At 38.7% G+C, this 16,865-nt stretch overlaps 1 protein-coding gene and 1 pseudogene across 1 annotated transcript; one reads left to right on the forward strand and one right to left on the reverse strand.

Annotated features, from left to right (window-relative positions):
* Positions 1-262: 262 nt before the first annotated feature.
* LOC147822302 (olfactory receptor 11G2-like) lies at positions 263-1,246 on the reverse strand. The gene has a single exon (XM_087197043.1). The coding sequence runs from the start codon at positions 1,229-1,231 to the stop codon at positions 263-265; it is 969 nt and encodes a 322-aa protein (XP_087053169.1). The 5' UTR covers positions 1,232-1,246.
* Positions 1,247-7,865: 6,619 nt separating this feature from the next.
* LOC101719698 (aftiphilin pseudogene) lies at positions 7,866-12,089 on the forward strand (annotated as a pseudogene).
* The last annotated feature ends 4,776 nt before the right edge of the window (positions 12,090-16,865 follow it).

A 16,865-nucleotide genomic window follows, 5' to 3' on the forward strand; every position in this document is an offset into this window, starting at 1 on the left:
GTCATTTCTGCAAAGCCCTCCAACAAACAGACAATATTCCACCCTTGGACTAAAAGGATTTTACCATAAAAAGCACTCACAGGATGCTTAAAGATCTGAAGTATCCAATTTTAATGTGTGCTTTTTTTTGTTTTGTCTTTCTGAGGGAGTTTGAAGGGCTAGAAGTACACTTCCCTTAGTATTTTTATAATTTGATTTACATAGAAGTACCAAAAAAGTAGTCTTTAATGAGAGAAAATACTAAAAATAATTTAAATACAATTTAATTATGCAAAGCATTTTTGATTAATGCTCTTTGTTTTCCTAGAAATCTCTTCAGGGCTTTTTTCATATCTTTGTTCCTAAGACTATATATCACAGGGTTAAGGAGAGGGGTCAAAACAGAATAAAAGAGAGTCACAATCTTCTGCATCCCAGCTTCATACTCAGATGTTGGGCTCCCATACATCACTAGTACTGAGCCATAGAATAGTGAAACCACTGCCAGGTGAGACCCACAGGTGTTAAAAGCCTTTCTTTTCCCAGGTGCTGAAGGGACCTTCAATACAGCTTTTAAGATCAAAGCATAAGACACCATGATGAAAGGAAAGAAAATAACAAGGGGTATAGCAATTAAAGTGGAGATGACAAGCTCCATCACTGCAGTTTTTTTGCAAGTGAGAGCTAACAGAGGACCTGGGTCACACAAGAAATGATCAATTATCCTGGATCCACAAAAGGACATTTGGGAGATGATGATGATGGGAATCAAGAACCAAAATAAACCAAGAATCCAGCAGACTAACACAAGATTGGTGCAGAGATGTCTGGTCATAATGGATGGATAGTGTAGAGGCCTGCAGATGGCAAGATAGCGATCAAATACCATAACCGCCAGGAAAAAGCATTCAGTGCAACCCAAAGAGAAGAAGAAATAGAACTGGAGAAAGCACCCAGAGAAGGAGATGACCTTGGTGTCAGAGAGGAAGTTGGCCAACATGTTGGGGACTGTGGAAGTGACATACCAGATCTCCAGGAAGGAGAAGTTGGCCAGCAGGATGTACATGGGTGTGTGCAGTCTTAGATCCCAGCGCACGGCACAGATGATGGAAGCATTTCCCATGAGGGTGAGCAGGTAGACAGCAGAGAAGAGCACGAAGAGGAGGATCTGCCCCTCCCTGGGGCAGGGGAAGCCCAGGAGGATGAAGCCAGTGATGGTGCTGGAGTTGCTGTGGGTATAGAAGCTTTTCATATGTCTGTGAGCTCTAAAAATAGAAAGAGTTGTTAAACGGTACAATGCATAATATGGGACTCTATTTCATAATTAAAGAATCATGGGAAAAAAACCACACAGAAACACATCAACATCAATTACTACTTTAAATATGTAAAATTGATTCTTTCCTTCCATTCATATATTCAGTATGGGTTTTAGAATACTATTGATTGGTCACATTTCAACTTTTCAACACATATACAATACTCTCCATCAGGGATGTATAATGAAATATACAAATACATTTTCATTGAACAGGATTTCTTCCATTTTCTGTAGAAGTGAAATCATTTCAGCTCTGTGTATAAGTGTATGTTGCCCCAACAGAACCTTCTCCTTTTGCCAGAGCCATAGCGACTTTGATAAAATAGAATCTAATCAGTTTCTTCCTTTCCACACAGACCCCAATTAGCTACCCTACTTATTTATAATAAAATACATCTTCCAAACAATAGACTTTAATTTCATCCTCTTAATATCTCCAAACTCATCTGTGATTTCACATACTCTATGCTAACATAACCACTGCACATGTAAAGTAGGGCACACTGAAGAAACTCTGCCCAACAGAGAAGTATCAGAGTGTGATTCATCCCCACTGCTAGCTGCCTCTCAGTGAGGTTCTGCATACTTGCTCACACATGTACCACCCAGCATTTCAGTCGAAACAGAGCCCACCTCTGCAATTCTTTGCACCAAGGGTTGGCCAATTATTTTAGTAAATAGTTTAGGTTTGTGGACCTAATATGGTCAAAACTATGCTCTGTTGCTATAGTACAGAAGCAACCATGTACAATACTTAAATATATGTATGTAGCTGTGCTCCAATAAAACTTTAAGTCCAATACAATTTAAATTTCATATATTTTTCATATTTCATGATATCTTGTTCTGTTAATTTTTTAAGTTAAATTATTATAAGATTTATAATCTATGTGTACCAATTTCCCACAAGAAATATAAAATGCTATACTACAAACAGGTTCTAAGAAAAAAAATCCAACCTATCAAAACAATCTAAAAGCTGTTATTTGCTTTCTGCTATATAAAAATAATCATCAGGTCAGGTTATGTTCATTGCCCATTGTTTTGTTCTTCCTGTCCTGTACATTTATAAGGAAGAAACCAGGGACTATCCATTTTACTATGGAACCAGCTCCTAGTAGAAAAAGATTTCATAGAAAGGGCAGGGACAGCTAGAGGTGAGCAGCTGGACTCACCTTGTTCTATGGAACTAACTCTGAACTTCTGAGCCAATTTCAGATAATAATAATGACTTTATAAAGCCTTTGGAATTTGCCTTTTTATCTGTTCAAACTCACACATGTACACCCTCATTCATCCATATCTGCACTCATGACATCTTCTGCATAATATGTAAGGAAAATGATTTCAGTTTCTAGAAATGGTCCAATACTTTCAGGAATCAAGGTATTTGCTCCTCTTGTTCTTCACTTTTACTCAAGATACCCAATTGTCCAGCACAGTTTGAAGAAGTCAGTAGGTATCTTATAAATGCTTGCTGAAAAGATTATTTTTACACTGTTATGAACAGAATATAGATAGATCATGTATGTATAGATGGGTACCAACTACTTCACTCAAACTCAAATAACCCTGTGAGATGAAGTTTGAGGTACCAACATACAAAAGAAATGTTGTTGTGGACAACCCTGCAGTGTTACAACAGACTTGAAAGGTATTCCACTGAAAGGAGGCAATGTGAAATTGAAACAATCTGGTGATAGAACATATCCAACCTGAGATGAATGCTAAAGATAGTTATAGTCCAGTGGCCTTAGCTGCAAAAAAGTAGAAGAGAGGAGATGAAAATTCTATGGGATGCAAGTAGTTTTTATTTAATTAAATGAAAAAAATTATTTGGTTATTAATCTTTTCATTATAAAATATTTGCTTTTATTCAAACTGTACACAAGTATAGATGATAACAGGATTTAATTCATCGAAAGATGATGTTTTAGTTACAATTATTGCTTACGTGAAAACATCAGTTGCATATGTTTCCATTTATAGATGAATCCAAAAGATATATACCAGCTTCCGTCAGGACAATTCTCCAACTTTAAGTCTGACAAAGCCGTTCTAGTAAACAAGAAGGCATGGAAATGATTTTCTTTTCCATCACCATTTATGGTTGACCTAAGCAAATTGAGAGTGAGTGAAGTAACAGATATTTCTACCAAGGGCTTATGGATTCTCACCTTTTACTATTTGGCTTCCCTGTTCAAAGACCAGTAGAGGGAATCACCCAAAACATGCTGAGCAGGAGCTGCCCAAAGAGCAGGTAGATTCTTCCAAATTGGTTGCAAAAAGGAGAATTAATATTATTACAATGGTTTCAATGTTCTTCTTATGTGTACAGGAGGCTTCCTTTGATTACCATTCAAAAAAACCCTACATCCTCACCCCCCATTATAGCTTAGAAAAGTTAGCACAGAATCAGTGTAAAAGTCATATCCTATGATACAGATGTAAACTGAATTAATGGTATCTCATTTCTCTGATATTGTACTTTATTTCCAAGGATAATCCAAGAAGACACAATGGTGAGAAACATGGATCTGATTTCAACAGCATAACCAATTGCTTCAGTTAGCATAGACAGGAGATTGTCATACCTGTCCAATTTTTGCAAAGTGCTAGAGAAACTTCCCTATTTATAAGAAGTTGTGGACAGTTAAAGTATGGGAGAAAACCAATGGATTTAGACTAAGAAATCTAGGGTTTGAATTACAGGCTATGGTTCATCAACTGTAGAGACCTTGTCCATTCAATTATATAAACTATTTCCTAATTCCACCAAGTGTAAAATAGAATAACACTTTCTCCCAAAGGTTTTTATCCTTAAGGTCTTAAATAAGATGACATATAGGAAGTACTTGGTCTATGGCTGACATTTAGTAATCTTAGAGATTATTGGAGACCTACCATAAATCAAGCAAGATGGAAGGCAGTCTTATTTAGAGGGTCATGATTTTTCTAGCTCTGATATTCTGATATTCTTCTCTAAGCATCGCTTCCTCTTCCATCATGGAAAAGAAGAATTCAAACCTGAAGTTACTCTGACAGTGCTGAATTTTCCTGAAGAGCAGACAGAGGTGGTTATAACTATCAGGAAACTGCTGTTATAACTATCAAGAAGTGGAGGAGTAGAAATAAGGTGAAGGTCTCTGTGTTTGCTGAAGGAAGTAGGGATAATATAAGCAGAGCCTCCAGGTCGTGAGCCCTGTTGTGTGCTCTGTTGTTGGGAGCAATGCTACATAATTTTAGGGAGAAACCATTTGATTAGGCCTAGTTCTCCTTCCTACAGCCCAGGTATGGCGTTCTGAGCCACAATTCCATTTCGGCCTCCGGTCACAACTGAGACCTCAATGATCCTGTCATTCTGTGATTCTCCAGGACAGGATTACACCAGCTGAAGACATCCTCGGAGGAGCAGAATCTTCATCTACTCAGTTCCTCATTGTTCTTGGATTGTTACATCTTGTTTACGCGGATGTACTGAACTCTGTGCAAGTCATTTGTTACATTTGTTTCTCCCCGATGTACTGAATAAAAGGTGCGGTAAACTGGGGCTTTCGTCTTTGCCGCCCAGAGCAGCACTGATCAGACTCAAAGCTCAGCTTCTTCTCAGTCTCATTTTTCTACCTTTCCAGTAATTCGCCTTGTGCTGCCGTGGCTCACAGGGTACTAGGACTTACTGCAGATGTTCTAGTAATGTCCCCTTTCCCTGTTCCTACACTCTGTGAGGATCAATTTATCCATAATAGGAAAACCATGGCAGGAGATTGTTGCGTGCTGGCTCTCCCTTCCTCTGGGGCCTGTCTCCTTTGGAGACCCTTGGTATTTCCCGTCCCTGTTTTCCACTAGAGGCAAAACTATTATCTTTTCCATCACCAAGCTTCTCATGACTATATGTTTGAGGAAAATTCTGCCTAAGAAACACATGGTGTGGTGACTGCCATGCTGGAAGATATTTCTGGGCCTCTAGGGTATTTCATCAGTTAGGGATTCTAGGGACAGGGCCAGAAATGAGAGATGGGTTGAAAGTGTGGTGAGACCTCAGTTGTAGTGTTGTACAGTTATGGCAGGAAGCCCACTCTCCCTAGACCACCTTGCCTTTTTTACAGATTTTCCCTCCCTTCCTTGGGGTTGGAGCCTGAGAATCTGAATCAGTTGCCTTGAGGACATATTCTCAATGTCCAAATTGGGAGTTAGATCTTTTTTTGCCTGTGCCACTGGGAATTGGGCTCTAAGATTTCCCCATCTCTGGAAGAGGTGCAGGTCTTCTAGCACAACTCATTTGATGTCCCTTTTCCCCTAGACGTGGAAGGCATTTTATCTCAAGTACTCATTAGTTCATTTAACTTTCATAGTTGAGTAGATTTGATTTTTCCTCTTTCCACAGTATAGAATTCAAAATTGCCCAACAAGGACCCCTGTAACTCAGAAGATATAAAACTCAGAATGAACCAATAACAATGAAATTAATAAAGACCCTAATACTAAGAACAGCCCGCCCAGAAACTATGGTTTTACCATTGAATTATATTAGAAATTCAGAAATAAACTAATGGCAATATTTTTCAAACTCTTGCATGAAGCTGAAGTTGAAGGAACAAGGCCAAATTCATTCCTTGAAGCCGGCATAATGCAAATACCAAAACAGGCAAAAGGTGCAACAACAATAACAACAAAAACTACAGGCCAATATTCTTAATGCATAGATGCAAAAATCCTTAACAAGATGCTGGCAAAGAGAATGCAAGAAATCATTTAAAAGATAACCCATCAAGAGAATCACATGTGGGACATCCAGGAAGATGGCAGAGTGGTGAACAGCAGAGAAACAGCCTCTCTAAGATTTGGTGTCCAGATGCTGAAATATACCAATGTGTGGAAGAGAGGGAGAGAAGTGTGGCCCCACATCACAGTGAGGATCTGAAGTGAGAACTGAAGCCCATAGGGAGAGCAAGGAGAGAGACTTCAATGAAGGAGATAGCAAGAGACGCTTTCTCCACGAGGAATTTCTCTGCATGGGAAACGTGTCTTGAACCTGCAGATGCCTGATGACTACTAGTAACCCTCTAGGCCTCCATAGAAAAACACCAGTGGAACACAGTAGTGGCTGCAGTGGACTGCAGTGGCTGGTGAGTCATTCAGGTTCAGACATCCCCCAGCAGAGAGAGGTTGACTGGTAGCTCTGTTGGAGAGGGGCCAATTGAGCTCAGAACTCAGAGTAGCTGTGAACTGTCTCCATCAGAGTGAGCTGGAATCACTTTCATGTGAGGAGATGGTCAAGGAACCAAGTTCAAGCCAGCAAGGAGCTGAATTGAAGCCAGCAGGAGACATACAGTGTGTTGTAGGCTAAACAAATAGAGTTCCAGCCTCACAGCCAAAAACCACCCTGAGCTTTAGAACCAAAGGTGCAGGCTTGCTAGGATTATCTACTACTCTAAAATAAATATGCATAATAAATATGCATAATAAATAAACATGCAGCTGGCTTGTTTGGATTAATCAACATGGATCTGGACTCTGTGTGCCCAATTTGTCTAACAGTGACAGCCAAGACATGCCTTGAAGTGGATATTTTAAATTTTTTTTCTTTTCTTGTTCTTGTTTTCTTTTATTTTTTCTCGATCTTGTTTTTATATATGTGTGAGCATTGTATATAGTTTTGTCATTGTTGTTGTCATTTTGTTCCATACCTATTTTTATATCTTCTTTCCTTCTCCCCCTGCTGTTTTCATCACCACTTCCTCATATTTGTGTAGTCTGCCTTTGTCCTCCAGCCTTGTCCTAATTTCTTCTTTCTTCTTCCTCTTCCTCCTCCTCTTCTTCTTCTCCTTCTTCACCTTCGCCTTCTCCTCTTCCTCCTCCTTCTCCTCCTCTTCTTCCTCCTCCTCCTCCTACTTCTTCTTCTCCTTTTTCTTCTTCTTCTTTTCTTCTTTGCCTTCGCCTTCTCCTCTTCCTCCTCCTTCTCCTCCTTCTCCTTCTCCTCCTTCTCCTTCTCCTTTTCCTCCTTTTTTTCCCTCTATTTTTCCCAAACACCATTTGAATTTTCTCCCCTGAATGTAAAATACCATACTGATGGCATAGTTGCTATATAAACTTTCTGGTTAGTTTTACATTTTGTTATATACCCACAAATATAGTTCATATGGTTAAAGGTGGCAAATCAATAGTTACCACAGTTTGTCATTTTCTAGGTTGCCTGTGATACTATTGTTATTGCTGATTGCACTACTTAAGCCAAGGTGACAGAATTGTACTAAATCATTTGTTCTTCCTGTATGCCAAGACTGAGATTGCATAAGGATCATAAATAATACTACATGTCAGTGCCATAAAACAAGGGGCTAGGCCAAACAGACAGCAACTTCTCAGCCCCAATAAAGTGAAAAGGTAGAATCTTGCAACAGACTCAAAACCCAAAAGCCAACTACACCTGAGGACATCTCTGAGGAGTAGTCATTTCCGAAGGGTTCTCAGTACTATCAATAAAGCTGTTTGGCATGCACAATTTACAAGCATCAACCCAGGGATTAAACTTCAAGAATATATGAATTGAGAATACACAAGCAAGATGCAACAGCAAATTTCCCCCTCACCAAAGGCAAACCCAGGAAGCAATAAGGTGGAACAATTTGAACGTCATACACCTGGAGTCTCAGAAATGGTAACAGTGGCCTGCAGTAGGCCACAGCCAGAAGCTCATGCAGACACCCTGGGTAAGCGCATGTAGGCCCCAGGCACAGGCCCACTTGGATAACATGGGTAAAGGTGCACAGACCCCTGCCAGCAGCACACTGGGACAACCAAACAGTGGCATGTGCATGCAGTCCCTAGCCAGGGGCTTGTCAGGACAGCAGCACAGCTCATGGATGCAGAAGACCACCATTTTGGGCCCCAGAATTAGTGCAGTGGTAAGCAGTAGAGAAGGGCTTTCTGAGGCTTGTTGAGAACTGAAGCCCACTGTGAGAGCAAAGAGTCACCTCAATAAAAGTGCAGAAGATTGCAGCAATTGGTGAGTTGTTGGGGTCAACACCTTCTAGAAGAACCAGACTTGTTGTGGGGGAAGGGTGGCTCCAACCTGCAGTAGAATGGTACAGAGTTCAAACCTAAGGAAAGTCAGGGAGCTCGATTCTAGCCTCGTAGCCAGAAACCAGCCTGAACTTCAGTGGACTATGGCTGGCTCACTGAGATCAGTCTACACTTATCTGTATGCTACCCAAGTTGTCCCCAGTGAACAACAGTGACATGCATTGAAGGAAATGTTTTTCTTTTCTCTCTCTTCTTCATTTCTCACTATTCTTGTGCATGTTTTTTCTCAATTGTCCTTATTTTTGTAGCAGTGAGAATACAAATTCTGGTCCTTTCATTGCTGTCAGTTTGTCTTGTTCTTATTTTTGTCCCTTCCTTCTCTCTTTTCCTTCTGTCCTCACCTTGTCCCAAAGTTCACATGATCTTCCTCTAACCTTACTTCTAACATTTCCCTCCTATTTCTCTACCCCCACCCCAACTGCTTCAAAATCACCCCAGTGGGCAAATTCACTATATTGAATGGCTTATTTATTGTAAATATATTTCTGGTTGGTTCTAGATTTGATATATAACCATAAGCCTTGTTTATGCAGTCAAAGGTAGTAGATTAATAGTTGCCACATTTTGTCATTTTCTAGGCTGTGTTTGATGGTATTGTTGATGCTGATTGCATTATTTTGGCCATTCTGACATGATTCATCTACTCAGTTGTTCTTCCTAGTATACCAAGACTGAGATTACCTAAGGGCCATTACAGACTCAAAACCTACAGGCAACCTAAACCTGGAAGACAATCCAAGAAGTAGCCATTCCGGAGGGGCTCTAAGTACTAGCAAAACACATATTCACAATGAACGTTTTACAAGCAGTAACCCAGGAATTAAAACAAAAATGTCAACCTCAACAACAACAAAAATAGAAATGAGAAGACACCTAAATACAACTCAAAACCAGACTTCCAGGTCACCAAAGGCAACTCCAAGGGGCAATGAGATACAACAATCTGAAACTCAAGCACCTGAACTCACTGAACTGACAATGAAAGAGGATCTGAAAAAAATAAAACCAGAAATAATGTCTCAGATAACAACAGAGGCCGTGTCCACAGTGAAAGCCATGATTAATAACTTGCAAGCAGACATGAGGAGCTCAGGAACATGATGGAATCTCAGCATAGGAAACAAACGGAACCCATAAAGGAAATTCAAACAGATATCCAGGAGATTAAAACCTCCATTGAAAGTTTATGTAGCAGAATGAGCCAATGTGAAGACAGAATATCAGATATAGAAGACAGGATTATGATTAGTGACCACAAAAACAAAGATTTCTTAAAAATAGCAAGGGACCATGAGAAATCTATATAGCAGCTTCTAGATGATGCAAAAAAGAATAATATAAGACTGAGGAGGAGGAGGTGTAGGCCATGCCGACAGCAACAGCAGCAGAAGAGGGCAGAGGGTAGTGGGATGGGGGTCCCGCAGCAGCACTGAAACTCTGGGTGGGTGTCCATGGTGCTGTTGCACTGACAGGGCTGGGAGTAGCCTGCCTTCTGCTCTCACCTCCTTGGAATAGCCGGTCCTTCCTCAGGGAACCAGTTTCTCCCCAGGCCCCCGAGCCATGCCCAATGTGGTGGCCCCAGACAAGCTAGGTATAAATTAATTATTTGAAAGGAACTGAAAAATAGAGCCAGACATAATTCAAATGTACTCTTCATGCCCACCACCACTGGATAATGGAGCAGAGGAGTATGATGATAATGACTCATTTGGGGAGATTGACTAATTTGTGGATTTTCAGAAGTTAGTCCTGTGGCAGAGTGTTCGTTGCCTTTGATATATCACATTTTACTCGTCCCAAGGAAAGTTTATACCTTCAAATCATTTTATGCCAATACATGATTTCTCAGAAAATGTAGATTGCCTTACAAGCTTTAAGTCCATGAAAAATGGTAATGATAAGGATATCACTTCTGAACTTTCTACTCCTCTGAAAGGACAGTCTCATGCTTTATTTTCAACCACCAGCAAAGAAATAATTTCATCTAAAACTTTAGATACTTCCACTGATGGCATGAAAAGTCCAGGAGATTTAAATAAAGTAGTGAGGCAGAAACAGAATGTTGGAACACCTGGAAGTTTTTCTCTAGGAGGTTTTAGAACTGATATGAACATAGTTCATCAAAACAGTTAGAGAGCTGCAATGGTGAAAAGCCTCCTTGTCTGGAGGTTCTAACAAATGGGTTTACAGGGTTGGCAACTGTAAATCCACAGGGAACAGATGATCTGGACAATGTAGCTGATTCAAAGGGACAGAAACCTATTAGCACTGAGTGTAACTTTCACTCTGCACCTAGTCCTGCTGAAGGAATTGCAAATTTTACTACATTTTCCAAAAAGGAATGGATACAACTAGAAGAAATAGGCTGTGCAGTTTTACATGACAGAGATACACTAACTATTCAGGAAAATTACAAAATTAACGGAGTCAATGAAGTGAATTCTCTTAAAGAAGTGTCTTTGGGTAGAAGCTTTGATGATAAAGGAGATACTGATGGAGAGGATACCTGTGTTTCAGAAATAAGCATAGTGTCTAACCGAGGTTTCAGTGTTGAAAAACAAGGCCTTCCCACACTGCAATCAAAGTGGTGGAGTTTGGTAGACTCAGCTGACTATTCAGAATTCATTATGAGACAACAATGTAGAACTATGGGAGAACTTGATTTATTTTCTGCTAAATGTGCTGACCTAGGCATGGATTCTATGAAAACTTCTGATGCTGATGAAATTGATTCTTCCAAAGAAGAAAGAAAGTTTACTAACTCCCAAAGCCTAAGCACTGATTCCACAGAAGACGATGTTTTGCATGATCCTGTAAGTGTAAAAAATGGTGAAAGCAGTGATGACTTTGTAACTTGCAATGATACCAATGAGGATGATTTTGGTGACTTTGGCACAGCCAGTGGCACCACTTCACCTCTCATTACTGGTACTCAAGATTCAATGAGTGATGTCACTTTTGAAGAGTCTTTACAGCACTTTCCACACGTCAGCAAACCAAGTGATGACTTTGGAGAATTTGGGGATACAAATGCTACTTCTTGCCAAGATGAAATGCTATTTACTGAGTCAGACCTAAAACATACTTCTGTTCCTTTATCAGAGGAATGTCACATGGCAAGAAAGTCGAGTGAAACTGGCACTGAACCTGTTTCAAAACTGATAAATGGGAAAGACAGTGAGTTTGGAGATTTTGATTATGTGCCAAATATTGAAAATGACTGCAATGCTTTTCAAGATTCTCATGACTTTGCGGGCTTCAGTTCAGCTGGTCCTAGCCAAGTTGTATATTGGAATGCTTTTAAAGTTGAACAAAAAGATGGTTGTTCTTGGGATGATTTTGGACACCAATAGCCTACTGAAGCTCCTCATCAAAGGGAAGTCTGGGGGTCTCATAGGACAAATGAAAACATTGAGACTGCAGGAACCTCCAAGATGTGCAGTGTCCCTTTAACAACTTCCAGAGGAACAGTTGCTAGTGGTCATTTGCAGGAATCAGCCACTTCAGTTTGGACAGCTTTACTAAACTTCCTGGAGCAAATTTTCAAAGGATGTTATTCTTCCATATCTATCCCTGATGCTGAAGAGGAAGTTACATCCCTGAAGCACTTGCTGGTGACAAGGACTTTGCCAATAAAACAAGAGAGGCCTTAGCTGAAAAGGTGTAAATAATTGGGGGTGAACATTTTTGAAGATTTATTTTTTTGTGTTGCTAGGGTGTATACATTTTTTTCTTAAATTTCATTTTATTGGTACATTTTAGGTATAAAATAGAATGGCATTCTTCATTGGAAAATTGCACCTTTACATAATCTGCCTTGGTTCTTATTTTTTTCCCCTTCCCCTGCCCTCCCTTCAATGTCTCCATCCCTTCCTCTTTACAAAGAATTTGTTTCCATTTTTTATTTTCCCATGTTAATTTCATTTCCTTCTTTAATTTCCCCTACCCATCCCACTTCCCCTTCCCCTTTGCACCTTTTCTTCCTATTTCACATTATGTATTATACCTCTTAGTTCTTATTTATACTTTCAGTTTCTCACGCTAGAGAAACTATTCAGTATTTACACATATGTGTCCTATTTATTTCACATAAGAGTCTCATCTCAATATGTATCCATTTAGCTATAAATGCCTCTAATTTCTCATTTTTTATGGCTGAGTAGTGCCCCATTTTATAAAAAACCCCCCACATTTTCTAAATCCAGTCTCCAGTTGATGGGCATTTGGGTTGTTTCCAAGTTTTACCTATTATAAACTGTGCTGCTATGAATATGGGTTCCCATATATCCCTGTGGTATGATTCTTTTAATTGTTTGGGGAAGTTAACCAGTGGGAGAATAGCTAGATCAAATGGGACTTCCAGTCCTAGGTCTTTGAGGTATCTCCACACTGATATTCACACTAGCTGCACCAATGTACACTCCCACCAGCAGTAAAGCAGTGTTTCTCTTTATGCACAGACCCGCCAGAATTTGTTACTGGTTGATTTCATAATAGCAGCCATTCTTTCTGGAGTGAGGTGAAATTGCATCATTGTTTTCGTTTGCATCTCTCAAATGACCAGTGATGTTGAACATTTTTTTATATGTTTATTTGCCATTTCTGCTTCTTGTCTGAAAAATGTCTTTTCATTTCCGATGCACATTTTTGGATTGGGTCTTTAAATTTGGGAGGTCTGTTTTTTAACATTCTTTATAGATTCTAGATAGTAGACTTTTGTCTGAGGAACAGCAATTGAAAATTTTTTCCCACATTGTGTGTTGTCTCATCACTGTGTTGGTTGTTTCACTTGTGCAGAAGCTCTTTAATAAGAAGAGATCCCACTTGTTGATTGTGTTAATTTATGGGCAACTGAGGTTTTGTTCATAAAATCTTTTCTTATACCAATGTCTCTAAGAGTTCTGCCTACCCTCTGTTCCACCCAGTTCAGTGTTTCTATTTTGATATTTAGATCTTTAATCCATTTGAATTTTAGTTTAGTGTATGGCAAGAGATTTAGGTCTAGTTTTATTCTTTGGCAAGTTGAAACCCAATTTTACCAGCACCATTTATTAAAGACTCCTGTGAAACCAGGAGTGTGTTTGGCTCCTTTGTCAAAGATGAGGTGATTGAATGTGTCTGAAATTGTTTCTGCATCTACTAATCTGTTCCATTGGTACTCAGGTCTCTTTCTTTGCCAGCACCATGCTGTTTTTATCACAGTAGATTTGTAGTATAGTTTCAAGTTGGGGATTGTGATACTCCCGCCTTACCTCTGTTAGGAAGAATTGCTTTTCTATTCTGGGTCTCTTCTTGTTCCAAATGAATTTTTGGATTTTTTTCTCTAGGTCTGTGAAGTATGCTGTTGGGATTTCAATTGGGATTGCATTGAATCTATATAGCAGTTTTGGAAGTATGGCCATTTTCACTATGTTGATCCTTCCTACCCAGGAGCAAAGGATGTCTTTCCATTTTCAGATATAGTCTTCAATCACTCTTATCAGAGTGCTTTAGTTTTCAGACAAGAATTCTTTGATTTATTTTGTTAGGTTCATTCCTAGGTATTTCATTTTTTTTGATGCTATTTTACTGGGAATTGTTTGCCCTATTTCTCTCTCAGTGAGTCTGTTGTTTGTGTAGAGGACAGCTATTGATTTTTATGTGTTGACCTTGTATCTGGCTACTTTACTGAATTTGGTTGTTAAGTGCAAAAGACTTTTGGTGGAGTTCTTGGGGTCTTCTATATAGAGTATCATGTCATCTGCAAATAATGACAATTTGACTTCTTCATTTCCTATCTTTATTCCTTTTATTTCTTTCTCTTGTCTAATTACTGTGGCTAATGTTTCCAAGACTATATTGAACAGAAGTGGTGATAGTGGACATCCTTGTCTTGTTCCTGATTTTAGTATGAAGGACTTCAATTTTGACTATTTAGTATGATACTGGCTATTGGCTTTTCATAGATGTTTTTTATCAGATTGATGTAGAGACCATCTATTCAAATTTTTTGTAGGGGTTTTTTTTTTATCATAAATGCTTGTTGGGTTTTGTCAAATGCTTACAGAGATGACCATATAGTTTTTGTCCTTGGCTCTATTGAAATACTGTATTACATTGATTGATTTGCATATGTTGAACCATCCCCACATCCTTGGGATGAATCCCACTTGGTCCTGGTGTATGATCTCCTTGGTGATCTTCTGCATTCTATTTGCCAGTATCTTATTACGAATTTTTTTCATCTATGTTCATTAGTGAGATTGGCCTATAGTTCTCTTTTTGGGTTGGGTCTTGCTCTGCTTTGGGGATAAAGTTGATGCTTGCTTCCAGGAGTGAATTTGGGAGTATTGCTTCCCTTTCAATTTCATTGAAGAGTTTAAACAGAAGTGGCAGTTGTTCCTCTCTACATGTCCTGTAGAATTAATTAGTGAAGCCATCAGGACTTGGGCTCTTCTTAGATGGTAAGACTTAATTATACTTTCAATTTCATTGATTGATATTGGGCTGTTTAGAACTTTTAGGTCTTCTCCGTTCAACTTTGGTAATTTGTACTTATCTAGGAATCTGTCCATTTCTTTTCTGTGTTCCATCTTATTGCCACATAGGTATTAATGATCCTTTGGATTTCTGCTCGGTCCATTCTAATTTCACCCTTTTCATACCTAATTGCATAGATTTGGGCTTTTTCTTTCCTTTTCCTGATAAGTTTGGCTAAGGGTTTGTCAATTTTGTTTATTCTTTTGAACAACCAACTTTTTGCTTTATTGAATTTTTTGTATCATTGTCTTAGTCTCCATTGCATTGATTTCTGCTCTGATCTTTATAATTTCTGCCATTGTATGAGCTTTGGGTTTGTTCTGCTCTTCTTTTTCTAGAAGCTTGAGCTTCAGCATCAGGTTGTTTAATTGAGCTCACTCTGTTTTCCTAATATGAGTATTCACTGCTATGAATTTCCCTCTAAGTCTGCTTTCATTATGTCCAATAGATTCTCCTATATTATATTGTCCTTGATTAATTGAAGGAACTGTCTGATTTTGTGAATTTCCTCTGTGACCAATTGGTTCTTCAGAAGTGTGTTGCTCAATTTCCATTTGTTTATGAAATTTTTGTAGTTTCTTTTGCTATTGATTTCTAATTTCTTTGTACTATCTCCTGATAATATACAGGGGATAACTTCAATTCCTTTGCACTAACTTAAATATATTGTGTCAGTTTGTATGTGGTCTATTTTGGAGAATGACCTATGTGCAGCTGAAAAGGATGTGTATTCTGATTTTGTGGGGTGGAACACTCTGTAAACATCTGTTAATTTCATTTGTAAAAGAGTTTGATTGAATTCTAGTATTTTGTTTCTTATTTTATGTCTAGTTAGTCTATCTGTTTGTGAGACTGGGAAATTGAGGTCCCCCACTACTATTGTATTCATGCTTATATGATTTTTCATGTCCCTTGGTATTTGTTTTATACAGTTGGGCACACTAGTGTTTGGTGCATGTATATTTATGATTGCTATCTCTTCTTCATTGATTGTTCCCCTCTCAAGGATGTAGTGTCTTTCTTTGTCTCTCTTAATTGGTGTTGTTTTGAAATTCACTTGATCTGCAAAGAGGATAGCTACTCCTGCATTTTATCAGGTTCCTGTCACATGCAGTATTGTTTTCCACCCTTTAACTGTCAGTCTATGAGTTTCTTTTTGAATTAAGTGTGTTTCTTATATGCAGCATATTTCTGGATCTTGCTTCTTGCCTCATTCTGCCAGTCTATTTCATTTGATTGTTGAATTGAGACACTTAACACTGACAGTTATAACTGATACGTATTGAGTTATCATTGTCATGAATATTCCTTTTTGTTGTATTCTTCCTCTATGCATTTACTCTTTTGTCATGCCCAATTGACTCACTCTTCTGAGCTTCCTGGGGTTGTGATCCTCATTGTCTTTTCCTAGGATACTGTATATAAGTTTTTGGAGGACTCATTTTGTATTCATGAAGTTCCTAAGGTGCTCTTTGTCATGAAAGTATCTTATTTATCCATCAATTTTTAAATATAGTTTTTCAGGGTAAATCAATCTGTGTTGGAGGCTTTCCCTTGAGGGCTTGAAATAAGTCACTCTAAGCTTTTCTTTGCTTAAGGGTTTGAATTGACAAGTCCACTGTAATTCTGATGGGCCCTCCTTTGTATGTGATTTGTTTTATTTCTCTAACTGCTTGTAGAATTTTGTTCTTCTGTTGGGTTTCTGGAATCCTAACTATTAAATGTCTATGTGTAGAATTTTTTTGATCAAGGTTAGCTGGAGTTCTATATGCCTCACTTATCTGTATGTCAAGTTCTTTCCCCCCGCTAGGGAAGTTTTCTGCCATCACTTCTATGAACCATTTTTTATGTCATCTGAACTCTCTCCTGCTTCTTCATTGACTCCAGTCAGTCTTATGTTATTCTTCTTTGCATTGTCTAGCAGCTGCTGGATTGATTTCTCATAGTTCCTTATGATTTTAAA

This window comes from Heterocephalus glaber, unplaced genomic scaffold (assembly GCF_053883595.1).
Source record: "Heterocephalus glaber isolate CG9 unplaced genomic scaffold, H.glaber_assembly_v1.0 deba00001662, whole genome shotgun sequence".
NCBI lineage: Eukaryota > Metazoa > Chordata > Mammalia > Rodentia > Bathyergidae > Heterocephalus > Heterocephalus glaber.